This window comes from Anas acuta, chromosome 1 (assembly GCF_963932015.1).
Source record: "Anas acuta chromosome 1, bAnaAcu1.1, whole genome shotgun sequence".
In the NCBI taxonomy this organism is placed as follows: domain Eukaryota; kingdom Metazoa; phylum Chordata; class Aves; order Anseriformes; family Anatidae; genus Anas; species Anas acuta.
Window position 1 is genome coordinate 45,291,276 of NC_088979.1, and position 15,456 is coordinate 45,306,731.

The following is a 15,456-nucleotide window of genomic DNA, read 5'->3' on the forward strand; positions in this document are numbered from 1 at the left end:
TCCCTGAATGTTCAGGCTGAGGGAGATGGGGTCGTTCAGCCTGCAGAATGACAGAAGGCTCTAGAAGATCTTACAGCAACAGGGGGCCTACAGGAAAGCTGGGGAGGGACCCTTTTTCAGGGATGAGGAGGAATGGCTTCTACCTGAAAGAGTAAATTTAGATTAGATATAAGAAAGAAATTCTTTACTGAGAGGGTGATGAAGCACTGGCACAGGTTGCCCAGAGAAGTTGTGGGTGCCCCATCCCTGAAGGTATTTAAGGCCAGGCTGGATGGAACTTTGGGCAACCTGGTTTTGTGGGAGATGTCCCTGCCCATGGCAGGGGGGTTGGGATTAGCTGATCTATAGAATTCCTTCCAACCCATTCTATGACTTAAAAATAAAATAAAAAGATAAAATCATGCACCCCGAGTTATAGTAAACAGTAAATGAATCGGTATATAAGCAGTGTTTTTAATTTCGTATGAACTAACATTATAAAGACTGCAGTATTCAAAGTAAAACCAAAAGTTTGATATCTGCAATTAATGTTAAATGTTAGTTTTGTAATTGATGATTTTGTTCTTTCCACCTTTCAAAATTTGGGAGAGAAAAAGAGATTCTGCTATTTGATAGGATTGGCTATAATATGCTGTATTTAATTTAGGCTTCCAGTGCTTTCACTAGAAATTCCCACTTTAAGAACAAGGTGATTTGAGGTGGATTATAAGGTGGTTCCTCACCACCTCAGATGGATTTTAAAGTGGTGCTTCACCACCCTCTGAGAATAGGTTGCCCGGAGAGGTTGTGAATACCCCATTCCTTCAAGACCAGGTTAGATGAAGCCCTGGGCAACCTGGTCTAGTGAGTGACATCTCTGCCTATGACAGGAGTGTTGGAAGTAGATGATCTACGAGGTCCTTTTCAACCCAAGCCATTCTATGATTTTATGATTCTAAAATCTTACTGACTGGGTTGTAGCTGTTGGGCACGTTTTGCCTGTGAATGGAAAAATTTTTTACTTACACAGGTGGAGTCAGTTTCTTCCTTGACTGCCATGCAGTAATCAGTATATGTAGCTAAATTTAAAATGGGTTTGTGTAACATCACCAGTGAAGGTGTTGTACAAGTCTATTTTACTAAATGTAGCAGTGAATCTGGAATATTTTTCATGGTTACTTGCCAAGTTCCTGCTAGGAGGTGGTGATCTTGTAACCTTTTAATCCATGCTTCTGTTAGAGTAATTAAGTTGTCTGTTGTTACTGCTTGTAATATAAGTACAATTTATGACGAAATACTGATCCGAAAGAAACCCTTAATCTGAAATTATGTAAAAACCTTTAAATTCAAAACATTAGCAACCCAAACCTTAATTTTAAGGGTACTGTTACCAGTCCTATGACACTTCAGATGGGGCACATGCAACTTTCTTGCAAGATTCCTGTTGCTTTTAACTTTGTACATCTGGAACCCTATGGGGTGAAAGCTTGAGACATAAAAGCAATTGTCCCTGACCTGAATTTCATTGGAAAAAAAAACTCAGGCTGGGATTCAGCCAATTCTAAGAATAGAGTTAAGCAAAAACAATAGTTTTTAAACTGTATTCTTAAGCCTTTTTATTTTGGAGCACTTGAATTCTCTCATGTTTAGGTCACTGTGTCAGAAACATCTTTTCTCATTCTCAGAAAATCTGCCTGACTTTGGCCAAATTCAGTTATTGAAAATATGAGTTTCCATAGTACATGCATACAGCTTTAAATTTAATACATTTGTGGAGATGGTCTTCCACGAACAAGTTCAGACTGCTCATAAGTCTGAAGGAGATGGGACTGCAGATGTTTTGTCACCAGAGAACATTTGCAGGTGTCTTGTATCAGAATAGGATTATCAGGCTAAAAGTAAATGCACTATAAGACTGCTCATGACTACTTTTGGTGAAAACACTGGAACTGTGAGTTTCTGGTGTGCTGTGACATAGTTTTATTATTCTTGACCTTTGATCAGTACATAACCACGAGGTTATTTGTATTAGGTAGAAGGGTAAAAGGACAAAGACCGAGTCTCTAAAGCTTACAGCTTTTCTTTTGTGAAGAGTAGTCTGGTTTTGGTTGGTCAAAGAGGTTACTTAGTGAGCACAGGCAGGGTGAGGGTGATGGGTCTAAGTCAAAATGGGAACAGGCAAAGCTGAATGGAGAGCATTGGTATGTAAGGAGCACAGAGCGATCTTAATGAGAAGCAAGAGGGAAAAGAATAAACTGGGATTGGTGGAGAAAGGAAACCAAGTGAAGACAAAATGTAGTACTGGAAGAGCAGCTGAAGTGGGTGAGTGAGAAAAAGGGAATAGGAATGGAGAAGGAACACTGATAAGATTATGTTGCTTTGTGAGGAGGTACTTGCGGAGATGAAGAAAGGAAATGACGGTATTTGGAAAATGTGAACGTAGTAAAAAAAAAAAAAAAGTGAGTAAAATGATTGAGCAGTCAATCAGTAAAGAAAGAATTGCCAAGGCAGAAGAACAGTAAGTAAAATGGAGGTGAGGAGGAATCTAGATTTTAGAAATAGGAGAGTAGGTTATGGTGACAAAGGGATAAATGAACTTTTGCATGAAGCCTGTTGGTATGCATGCTTCTCCAACACGCACAGAGGAACTCAGCAAGTGCTTACACTTACATGAAATTTATAAGAATTTCACCTACATATGAAGAATGAGTAGGAACACATCATCATTCCACCAAAGCAAAAATTAACTGGAAAGTTGTAGACTAAGGCAGTACTGTATCAGAAGCTGCCTCAGTGTACCTAAGGGCCTCAGACTGCTAAGGATCTCAAATTTGATAGTTTCTGCTTGCTTTGCTTCTGTGTTTTCTCCTCTCTTTTTCCTGTCCTTTTTTTCCCTCTCTTTTCCCTTTCAGAACACACTCATGCATAAACATACAAGCTATATTAAAGACTTGGTATTAAGACTGTGGAAAAAGTCACATTATGGTTAGGGTGGTGGTTTGCCATCTGGAGGGGAAGGATTTTGATCCTTAGCTCTACATACCTGTGGAAGGTCACGCGGACTTTACTAGCTTGCAATTATTTTCTCATTTTCATTATCTTTGAGACCACAAGCAGTGACATCTGCACGCAGTGTCTGAGTTCTGTATTACACACTTTGCAAAATGTACACAAACTACATAATGTATTTTTTCCATTTTTAATTTTCAGGTTTATGAAGTTAGTGCTTTAAGGATGTAAGTTATGTTATGATGTGCCTCTAGCTTGCTTGTAAAATGAGGATATAGTGTTTCTTCACTACTATAATGTGAACAGAGGCAGAGCCCTTATCTCGAGTGACACACTAAGCTGGTAACTATTTCATGGTACAGTTGAAAGTGTGCAGTAAAGAAGGCTTCAAACCTATTAATTGAGCACAAGAAAGGAAAATGGTATAAGAAGATAGCACATTTAATGAACTACTTTCATACTTTTTTCCTGAATGAGATGGGGACGATATGAAAAAAAAAAATTACTGTGATCACATTATAGACTTCATAGTCCCCACATCCATAGATTGTATGAACAATCCAAACTTAAAATTTATGGATACTTTTTGTACTTGATTTTGTGTATTTAATCTTAAATATTTACACAAAATCTGTGTTTCTATTTCTTTCAAATTCTCCCAGTTAGCTCAATGTACCAAAGAAATTGTAGCAATCTTTTGTCATCAGTTGTGATAGCATTAGTTATGCTGGCTTTTCATCTTTTCCTTTTCAAATTGTAAAGGTCATTTTAAAAAGGTCAATTTAAATGGGCAAACATATTGCTAACAGGTAAATGGCTTGTTTGTATGTTGCAATGAATGGCTTTTACTTAATGCTCTTCAGTTGCATTTGTCTTACGTTTTTCTGTTTTTACATGCTTAGCACGCCCAGTTTAGGGAGTCTAGGAGTCTGTTTGATGAAATATTCCTCAGTCGTCCCGAGGTATGGTATAGTTCTCTCTAGTTTAGACTTTAACTATGATTTTTCCTATTAGCAAACAAATGCTTCTGGGTTTCATTATGCCCCTCACACCTCCTCCTCCTTAACTTCTCCATGTTGTTTTCTATGCATGAAGATATCATCATGAAATTTTTCTCTGTAAGTCCTCTGCATTGTGAAGAGTTACCAGTTCAGCTATCCAAAGGGTTACTGAAAACACTGTTTCTTTCCTTGAGTAAAGGTGTTTGTCTCACAGTATGCCATGCTAGGGTTCAGTTTAAAAGAAACTACAAAACCTTGGGGGGAAAAAAAACACAGCCCTCTTCTTGTAAGATAGCTACAGAGAACACTGTTTCCAGAGGAGTTAATAGGTTTGCCTTCAATAGATGCTGTGTACTATTTCATGGTTTTTAGCTTAAAGAAGTTCCTTTGTTTGATATTCATGTTGATAATATATTTTGCTATTTAACTGTTTTCCTGGTCATAGGAATACAATTTTTTTCTGTTTATACAAATTTCAGCATATTTAACAATCAAATGAATTCCCTGTGATCCTTACAATGGCTAATTTTGTCAAAAATCAATAGTTTGCATGTGTATATGTATAAACTATGTGTAGATAACTAGTTGTCTCTCTATATAATTAGATATCAATGACATTGTCACAAAGAAGAAAATATAAATATAATCATTCTCATTCAGTAAATGTCATTAATTGTTCATTTTCTGAGCATCAGCTGAGAGGACAGAGTCATTCTGCATTGTCCCTTTTCGTTCCTCAAAAATGGGACCAAAAAGGTGGCAAACAATTATACGTTGAAGGAAAGTTAAGACTGTTGACATTAACTAGATTAAATGAGAGCACTGTCTTGCCTATATTAGTGGGACCTGAGCAGTGGGACTGACTGTAAAACCAGATACTAAGTGATGTAAGCAAGGGCTGAATCTGGTTTAATGTTAGGAAGCTATTTCATTTTGTTAAAGATTCTGATAATTTCAATATGCCAATTTTTGGAGATGGTAAATAGAGCTTAGTTTACTATCATTGTCTTTTGCAATAGAGTGCAATAAGTTGTTCATGCTTATTGCAAATGCCTGTTCTCATGTCCCTGGATTATTTATTGATTCACATTTCTTACACATGTAAGCCTTAGCAACATGCATATAGAGAAACCTGTTAAAATTGTTACTGTAGCTAAGCCAAATCTTGTTTTTCAGAGGGAACAATTTGCATAGAGCAAATTTGATAATTGATATGGAAATGCCAGTATGAAGAACAGTAGCCAGCCAATTATTTAAAAAAAAAGTTATTTTACAGAGCTTTTGAAATTAAAATTGAAAATAGTCTGAACTTTTGAGCCATATGTTTCTGATATAAACATGTTCAAATGTAGTCTTTTATTTAATGTATCTTCAGTCCTTCCTTTACTTTTCCCCATCAGTCTTGCAGCTGTAGCAAAATTGTGCTAAACAAACTAATATTTTCATAATCATTTAAGATGACCATTTAGGGACATTTGAAAGTGTATATAGTTGAATTATGGCTTCTTAAGATTGCGTTTGACTGGCTTTTTGTGATTTCATTGGAAAAGCAATGGTTTTAAAATACCTTGTGATACAGAGGCCTGGTTAATTAATCTGAAAGGAAAGAGAGCAGCTGGAATTTCACGGCCATGTTATGAAGGGTAGTGCTGGCTGCCTGGAGTTGGTACAGTTTGTTCTAGCATACTTCTAACTGTAATCACTATACCCTGGTAGATTAATCTGCACTGTTCACAAAGGTGAATATGTCAATCCCATGACAGAGCTCTAGATCATTGTGACTGTTTAATGCCCTTTTAGTTATGAATATATCCATATATTTATATATATGGATAAAACATGCATAAAGTAACATTTGGTGCAGTCAGTGAATAACGTGTTAAAATCAGAATTACATTATTTCATTAGTAATTGTTTGATCTGGGTCAATCAGCAAAATAAATTATCAAGGAAGATTAAATATTTTTTTTATTACTATTTTAATAGAATACGCCTTACCTCAGTTCTAAGTCACTAAGATCATCAGTTGGAGAAAAAGTACAGGAAAAGTCAAAGAATATTACTCCTGCTTCTGTATAGACCAGATTGCTACTGTTACTGGCAGCATTATTTGACTTGTATCATCCTGTGTTGTTTTGCTGTTGTTTACTTAACATATTGTTTAACTGTTTTTTATAGTTTTCATCATGCTCTCTTTAGTGAGAGCTGTCATACAGAAAACTTTCCCAGCCTACAGAACAGTACATAAGATTTACCAAGTCCTGTTGACAATCAAGCACTGAAAAACAAAACAAACTCATAATTTCCGTATTTTAAGATCTAGTATTTTGACATGACCAGAGAAATTTATGCATTGTTTTGACTGATATCTCTGTTTACTTTTGTGTAAGTTAAGAATTGTCTTTTCTGAGTTTAGAAGTCTTTAAAACAATCCTAATGTACTCATGCCCTCTAGTGTCCCTAGAGATTTTCTTTGCTTTATGTCTGTTTTGCAGCAGGTTGTTGGATAATCTATAAATTGATTAGTGCTGTGCTTTTGCATCAGCAATATTAAGATACACCTTATTCTAAATCTTCATAGTTTGTAAAGTTTTAAAAGGCCTTTCTGTCAGGGAAAAAAAAAAAGGATAAAATCATTACATAGTATGCTCTAAGTTTTTAACATCTTGGCTGAATACCAAGATAGTTTCAATAAGAAAGGGGAATTCTGTTGGTTTTGATTTTTAAAGTACTCATCTGAAATAATTTCTATTCTCATTTAAGATGAATATATGATATGTATGTATCTTCTACAGCAATTTTGATTTACTTCTGGGCTCTGTCAACATAAGCACCAATAAGCCTCTTTTATTGATATGAATTATTTTTATTCTGGAGTTCCTTGATATAGACATATTACAGAAATGTCAATTCTTTTCTAGATTTAGAAACAAAATAATTTAGTCCTAAAGATAGTTATTCTAGAATAAACTTTTAATTAAATTATCACTAACCTGTAAATCCAGGAAGAAGAGTATCCACCACGAGATGATTTCAGTGATGCAGATCAGCTTAGAGTGGGCAATGATGGCATCTTCATGTTGGCATTTTTCAGTAAGTTATCTGGTATTGCAGACCTATTGAGGTATATCTTAATTTTACCTTATTTCTATGGAATATGAAAGATAACTGTGATAAACTGAATTAATGTACTGTAATGAATTACTATTACTTTTACCTGTACAGAGATGTAAGCACTTACTGTTCCAGATGTAGCAAGTGTGTTGCACTTATTTTTCTGTGGCACCTTTCATAGATAAGGGGACGAAAAATCACAATGTTCTGAGATGCAGTAAGACTGCACTGTTAACTGTGAATTGAGTAATCTTGTCATCTTCTAGTTTGACTACAACCTTTAAAGGCTGGATCACAGAAATCTGGCCATCAGGTCTTAGAAATTTTAGAGAGAAATGATGTGCCATATAAAAGCTACTTGTGTCAGTGTAGTGAATTAAGTTAATTATGGAACAAATCCAGACACACTTATTTTTAGGTTAAACTAACCACTAGCATATAAATATGTACTGTCTTAGGTAATATGTGATTGCAGCTGGTGCTACTTTTACAATTATTCAGGCCCTGTGTATGTTGTGCATGCCTTGTCTTATAACTTACCTATTGTGTTGAGCAAACTTGGATTTAGCCACTGGAAATTACTTGTAGAAAAAAGCTGTTTGTTTTCCCACTTGGATACTTATTTATCATTTCTAAAGATATTTCCCTGTTCTGAAATGCTTCTCTGGCAGCCTTTACGAAATTTTGGTGTGGGGGATGCCGCTGTTCGTTTTAGCATTCATCAGAATGAGACCTGATTGGTTATCTACTGAAATCCCCTTTGTCTTTCAACCTACATTTCATTTTAGTTCATGTACCTTTTATGTCTTTTGTAGTCTCTTGATTTAAAAGCTAGAGGTACAGGTTATGAAAGCTCTTTGGTGTTGATATATAAATCACTAGGATAACTGGGGGGTTGCATCTTTGGATAATTTTTTATAATTTTTATATCTCTCATAGCAAATATACAAATATATATGTATGGTGACAAAGTGACTTTTGTAGTCTGACCTCTGTCTGTGGTTGGACCAAAAAAAGGGTTTGTATTCTTGGGGTGAAGGGTTTTATTCATTTTTTCTTTTCTTCCCCTGCCCTATGTGCTGCAATGTCTTGTGTTTAACCTAGTATTTAACTGTGGAAGTTCTTTATTGTGTGAACTTGCTCTTGCAAGTCCTGGTCCAGGCCTTCATTAGCACTGCACTGGGAGGTCAAGTGGGTGAATTTTTGGGTCTAAAATGTTTTTAAGTCCTTTTTATCAGAGCTTAAAACAGACTTGTTAGCTTGCAGTTAGGAATATGGTAGAAGTAACATTCATGCTATGCAGAAGCAAAGACTCCAATGATACTCAAATGCAGTTGGCCAAAACTGCACACCCAGAACCTTGTACACATCTTCAAGAATGGAGAGAGGCTAACTCGGATGAACTGGCTTCTTCCTCTTCAAATCAGTCATTTGTCTGAGACAGAGTGCACGGAGCACTACTTCTGCATATTTGTCAAAAATACCCTGTAGATCATATTTTTTTTTTCTTGATCATTTTGAGACTATATAACTGTCAACTCTGATCAGCTTTGAATGAAATGCATAAAATGAGTGCTTTCAAAATAAAACAGGTTGCAAGGTATATATAAAAACATATGCTTAATTGGTCTCTGTGTTAACTGTTACTTGATACCAGTTATGTATGGGAATTTATATAGTTTACTTGGTGTTTGTGTTCACAGTATGAGGAGTTAATGAAAACTCGTTGCATGTATAGACGTGAAAAAAACTTGGAAAATGAACATTATATGGTGAGATTAGAGAATTAAATAAAAATGAGCTTAACTTAATAAGGTTAGATTTATGTAGACTTAAGGGAGCAGGAGTTGAAGTGAAATTTTCAGAACAGCTATCTGTTTTTTTTTTTATTTTTATTTTTTTTTTCCCCTGGGTGGAATATGTTTAAATGCTGGAAGTAAAGGTGGCAGAACACTGAGAATCTAGAGTAAATTTCATCATGTAGTTAAAATTCAGGACAACAATATCAGGAGCTGTGGTGTAGTAAGAGAATCGTGGAAAGAATGATTCATTCTGGATAAGCTCTCCTGCATCCTTTCTGTGACTGTTAGGTACAACACTTGTAGTAAGATCCTGGGGGTTTATTACCTTTATTTTAAATATAAAAACAGAATTTACTTTTTATTACCTCATTTTATTCAGCCAAAGTTTAATCAAATACATTTTTTTACCGTTCTTGCCTACTTGCTACAATCAACTAGTGATGAGTAGCTACCATCTAGTGGTAGCTGCCTAAATTGCAAAAATATTTGTCTTGAGGCCATCTAGTGGCCAGATGTCTTTTCTGTTTTGTCATTTTGGATCTTGGTGCGTGCAAATTACAAATCTGTTTCTCATCTAAGTTGAAAAAAATACCGTTGTGTTCAGCATAACTAAATAAAAGGAGACAATATAGTTTAAAGAATAAAATCCCTTTACATGAGCAGGTATTTTGAGCATCTTTTCTGTGTTTGTAAAATGTTTTTGGGTTTTGTGTGCTTCTTGCTTGAACACTTTGTTCAGAAACTTTGTAGAAAAATTTGGAAACCGACCTATTTTATAGCTTAAGTGGTGAAACTGTTTTAAGAAATTGCTGTCACTTTTGAAATCTGTGATTGTGTTAAGTGAATAATCTGCTCTCCAATGGTCAGGGCTAGTGTCTGTCAGTTTCTAATGTGACGCTAAATTAATCTATGAAGTCAATGCAGCAAATTATGCCACCAGACCACTTAATATATTTTTCATTTATGTATTTTAGTCAGATGTGCCTTATACAGCATAGTATAAACTTTTCAGAATGCCAGTGAAAGAAGTTAGTAGGTGCGTTACTCAGAGTAACTTTTTGTATGCATAACAAAAAGGAGGAACTTGTGAGCTGTTTCTTATCATTTTGAACGTGGCTGTAATGGTGACAGAGCAAGTAACTGTCATGCCCAAAAATGTTTTTTTTTATTTTTTTTACTTACTGTGCACATAGTGGAAGTTTGAATCATGTCCGATTGGCTTATCCTGGCTAAGTGACAGTAATAAAAGTTTTTTTCCCTTGTATTTAAGGAGTGCTTTAGAATATTACCAGCATTTTCACCCCAAAATAATTGTGGAATTCATTTGGATTTTTTGAAACCATGGAAGAGGGCTTTGGGCCTTGCTCTGGAAAAACTAAATATTAATTCGAATCTCACAAATGGGTTGATAAGGAGGTAGAAAAGGAGAAAAATTTTTGAGACAGCTTAAGTTTAAGTTTTCATCTGGAGATGTGATTCACTTTTGAATAACGTGGCCAGCCAATTTAAACACATCTACAACTCAACAGCAAAAAAAATTCTCACAATACAGAGAAATGTAAATGTAAATTTAGTTCAAGATGTTATATTGGAACAGAAAACACCCATAACAGTAGTTCAGAAACTAATGTCCATGCTGTTTTCAAACCTAGTAGATGGATCAAATGAACAATAAATTGCAAAAAGCTAGGATATCTACCTGGGGCATTGCAAGCAGGCATAAATTGGGAGGCAGAATTGTAGCCCAAGACCCAGATGAGCACAGCCTCTTGTTGTATGCTTCCTGAGAAATGGTAAGCATGGTCTAAATTGCCAGTGGGAGGATTCCTTGGTGTGAATTTAGGAAACCTGACTTCTTTGTGCGTGTATTAATGCTTTGCGGTTTCCCTTAGTCATGCAAGAGAAACTAAGGGGAAGTCGTTTGACTGAAATAGCAAATGTTGGAAGGAGATAGATGCAAACAAGCACAATTCCTTTGATCATCAGGGGAGCCTGGCTGACCTTCGCACACAATCACTTCTTTCTTTATGGAAGGAGGAAAAATGTATACCAATTCAGGAATGGAATAAATTCTATGCAGGAGTGGGAAGAGCATTTTCTGGTGGTGCATGTAAACCTAGGCAAGGTATGAAACTTTAAGATTTTTTGGTGTTTGCTGTATATTTAAGAAAAAAAAACACAAGTATTTGGACAGACAAAGCAGGGAATAAAGGACATAATTGAGCATGGTTTCATTATGTGTATATAGTTGCCATTTTAATCATGTCATAGACTTGACCTGTATTTAAAATTTGGAACCAGCATGTGTTTTCAGACCAGTTCTATGTTTGGTATCATGAAAAGAAGCTGAGTGGTGCAGTCGATACAACAGAAGGAAGGGATCCATCTGAAGGACAACCTTGAGAAGTGTTCCCATGTGGACCTAATGAGGTTCAACAAGGCCAAGTGCAAGGTGTTGTGCCTGGACTGGGGCAATGCCAGACATGAGTACAGGCTAGGAGAAGAACTCATTGAGAGCAGCCTTGCAGAGAAGGACTTGGTGGTTCCAGTGGAGGAAGAGCTTGACATGAGCCAGCAGTGTGTGCTTGCAGCCCAGAAAGCCAACTGTGTCCTGGGCTGCATCAATGGGGCCATGGCCAGCAAGCAGGTCAAGGGAGATGATTGTCCCTCTCTACTCTGCCCTTGTGAGGCCCTACTTGGAGTACTGTGTCCATGTCTGGGGCCCCTGGCACCAGAAGGATGTAGGTCTGTTCAAGCGGGTCCAGAAGAGGACTATGAAGGTGATGAGAGGGCTGGAGCCACCTCTCTTGTGAAGAAAGGCTGAGGGAGCTGGGAATGTTCAGACTGGAGAAGAGAAGGCTCTAGGAGACGTTATCATGGCCTTTCAGTACTTAAAAGGAGCTTATAAAAATGATATCAACTTTTTACACACACAAAAAAACTTTTTTTGAAAGAGGTGGTACTCTTGATGGATTAATAAAATAGTAAAGGCAAAGTATACTGCATCATACGTAATCTTTGCTTTGCCCTATGTCTATTACAGTATAAAAAATTCCAATGATGCAAGGTTGTTTGCAAAACCAGGTTGGATTGTGTTACTCCATTTTTCTTGGAAGTGCAGATGAATAAAACATTTGTTTTTTATTATTTTTGATATCAAAAATAATATGCTGATCCCTGCCCCTCAGAAGAGGGCTTTGGTTTTTCAAATAGTTTATGGATGACCTTGTTTGAAATGTCAAATTCTGAAACTTCTGTAACATTTAGAACATCCTGCATTTTGTATTTCAACTGTTTTTTTGCACTACAAATCAGAAAGAAATAAGATGTTGTGAGCACTACACGATATCAAGAAGACTTTACTGGAGAAAAAAAATATCTTTAGCTTATCCCTCTTCCTCTTGTAAAGCTGCTTCTGTCTTAAATTTATTGAGGGGAAGAGGCCAGTAGTAGGAAGTTGAGCTCACATAGGAGTCTGAATGTTAGTCATCTCAAGGACAGGCATCATAAAATCATTAAGGTTGGAAAGGACCTCCAAGATCACCCGGTCCAACCATCACCTTTCCACCAATGTCATCCACTAACCATGTCCCTAAGCATCAAGTCCAACCTTTCCTTAAATACTCCCAGGGATGGTGACTCCACCACCTCCCTAGACAACATGTTCCAGTGCCTGACCACTCTTTCTGAGAAGAAATTTCTCCTAATTTTCAACCTCAGAAACACTTTTTGTTACAGAATGCAGATGGTAGCATCTGTTGCAACAAGAAGCTTGCACGATTTATTAGTCTTCATCTTGCAGACAGAGAAGGCAGTAGGTACTTTGTTCCATTAGTTTCTCCTCATTTTATTTTCTCTCTTGGTGTGGTGCGGAACTCATGCTATGGTTTAACAACGGCAATATGGAGATGAAAGATATAGACAACTTTTATTGCAGTAATTATGTGAGACAGAAATTTTACATAAATTTACTTTAGTAACTCTTTCCAGATGCAGTGTAGGCCACAAAACTCAGAGAATTTGCATCACTGACAGAGGATATACATGGAAACTATGATGGAAGAAGATAGATAAATGAGCCTAATCTTGATGCAGAGAGCAGTTTGAATATAGATTTTTAAAAAATAATAATTTGTTGCAGTCTGCTCAGAAACTGCAGATGCATTTCTGCAAGGAAAGAATTATTATTTTTTTAAACAGAATGAGACAATAAAGATGATTTTAGAAGTAGAGATAGGACACAAGGGAGGGAAAAAAAGCAATAGGAAATATTGAAAACACGTTGACTTCAGCATTTGTTAAGGTGATGCAATGCCAAGGAAATGTTGGGGGAAGCTCCCTAGGGTGTTGCTTAAATTTTACAGAGGTAGAAGTAATGATTTTCTCATATTGCTGAAGACATGGATTTTTGATTAGGTCCTCACTGCAGAATTTTTCTAGAAATGGACAGAAACTTATACAGAAAACAAATCTCAATATTTATAGTTTTTTTTTTTTTTTTTTTTTTGCAATATGTGAACTTGGGTAGTTTACAACTTTTATATAGTTTCTTTTCTTTCCTGTTTTCATTGTCAGTTTGTAACTTGATGGAACAGCACGCTGACTAAAGGGTGGGGAGGGGGAGGGAAGCTGTTGTGAACTGTACTGGAAGATGATTCCTTGTCTTTCAAGAGTTGGGCAAATAACATAAGGTTAAATACCTTTCTAATACTCATCCAGTGACTGGATGTCTAATACTCATCCAGTGATTCTATTTTGAATGTTTTTCTAGGTTAATTTGAAAGGACGATAAAATTGTTGATGTGTTCAGATTTCGTTATAAGAACTTTTTTCCCCTTCATATACTTTGATTGGGATTTTTTTTTTATTATGTGCAAAAATAGCTATTAGGTACTTTAAATCCTTATCTTTTTATGTACACATTAAAATTGTAAGTATGATGGGGATTCCCATAGCCCATTAGAAACTTGCCTGTCTTTTGTCCTCTTTGGCATGCCTATCTGTGGAGCCATGATCCGTCACCCTTTGTAGCTTGACTAATAGGGAGGATGGGAGAGAGCAGTAACTTGTTATGCTGAGGCAGGAACAGTCAGATGCTGAAGAACTAGCTTCCCAAATCTGTTACTCTTAAAAGTATGTCAAATTCAGAGAGCTTGCTTTAAAAAGGAAAATCCTGCATTCAGGACAGTGTATCCAAACTTTCTCAAACGTAAAAGCTTTTCTATTTTGGGAAGCTAGGCAAACATTAAGATTGCCAACATGCTGTGCTGTAGCTGTTATGTGATAAAATGCTTACTCTTTTTTTTTTATTAGCATTTGTTCAAAGTTTTTCTTTGTTTTGAAGATTTGTAATTATCGTAAAGTAAGCTTTCTCATCGCTACCCTAGGCAAGATGTCTTCTCACTTGTACAAAACGACTGTGGCGATGATGCAGAGTCTTCCAAAATTTCTTTTGGAACATCAGTTTCTTTACAGTTCCACTTCAGTTTTACAGACTGTTTGAATTTTGCGTTTGTGGGCTTGGACATACATCTAAAAGAGAAGACAGTAACCAGTAAAACAGCAGCTTCTCAGTTTATCTTCATCTCTATACTGTGTTTAAAGAGCAAGATCAGATACTTTATTCTGTTTTATCCAAACTGGATAAAGCTGAATATGCAGCCTTGACACATGCATTTATGTGTGCACATAACTCTGGTTTTGGTTATAAAAGTGTAGCAAGGTTTATTTTTTGTTTTAATTCAGATTTGTATGCTATAGCCCTATGTTTGCATTTACCTTACTTATCTAGCGTCATTTGGTCAGACTTCTGTAGCAAAGTAATACTTTCCTCAATGTTGTAATGTTCTCTTGTTTAAAGTAGTAGGTTACAGCCTGTTTACCATTTTCTTTATTATTAAGTGACTATACCATTGGGAATACCTAGGTTCAAAGTAAATCTCTGAAGTCTTGAATTACCAGAATGGAACTCCTACTGACTGTGTAAGCATGTCCTTATTAGTTTATAAGTGAAATTAATGTTAAGTCTGTTTGCTTAGCTATGCAGATTAACAGAAGCTACTGTTTCTTTTATTTTATAGTGGCATTTATTTTCAACTGGATTGGATTTTGTTTATCCTTCTGTATAACAAATACCATAGCTGGAAGGTATGGTGCAATCTGTGGATTCGGTCTCTCCCTGATCAAATGGATTCTCATTGTACGGGTATGTTTTTTGATTCTGCTTGTAGAACCAAGCCATAACAATTTATCCAAGCATCTATAGTAAAAGAATTAAAAATAACTATATTAAATTCTGCATTTAACAGAGTGAGTAGAACTTTCTCTAACCTTCGCTTTAGTAGGGAATTTACTTACTATATTTTCATAAGTGCTTAAGAAGAATGAAACTGAATCCGTCTTTATCTGATTTATCATTTTGTGTTGATCTTCCAGTTAAGATAAATGGAGTGACTCATTCTTATTATTTAAAAATCACGCAGAAGTGGAGCAAGTACCAAAAATGTCAATCGTATTACTCAGAAAGTATTCTAAAAGAGAAACATAAATGG

General features: G+C 36.0%; 1 protein-coding gene across 2 annotated transcripts in view; it reads left to right on the forward strand.

The window, feature by feature from the left end:
• The window catches only part of NDFIP2 (Nedd4 family interacting protein 2), a 532,803-nt gene that overhangs the window by 507,048 nt on the left and 10,299 nt on the right, over positions 1-15,456 (forward strand). The window contains exons 5-7 of one of the 2 annotated variants that reach the window (XM_068676816.1): positions 3,891-3,950; positions 6,995-7,082; positions 14,986-15,110. In XM_068676816.1, coding sequence (XP_068532917.1) covers positions 3,891-3,950; positions 6,995-7,082; positions 14,986-15,110 — 273 coding nt within the window. The remainder of the gene's footprint in view (positions 1-3,890; positions 3,951-6,994; positions 7,083-14,985; positions 15,111-15,456) is intronic. The other variant, XM_068676826.1, reaches the window with a different exon arrangement.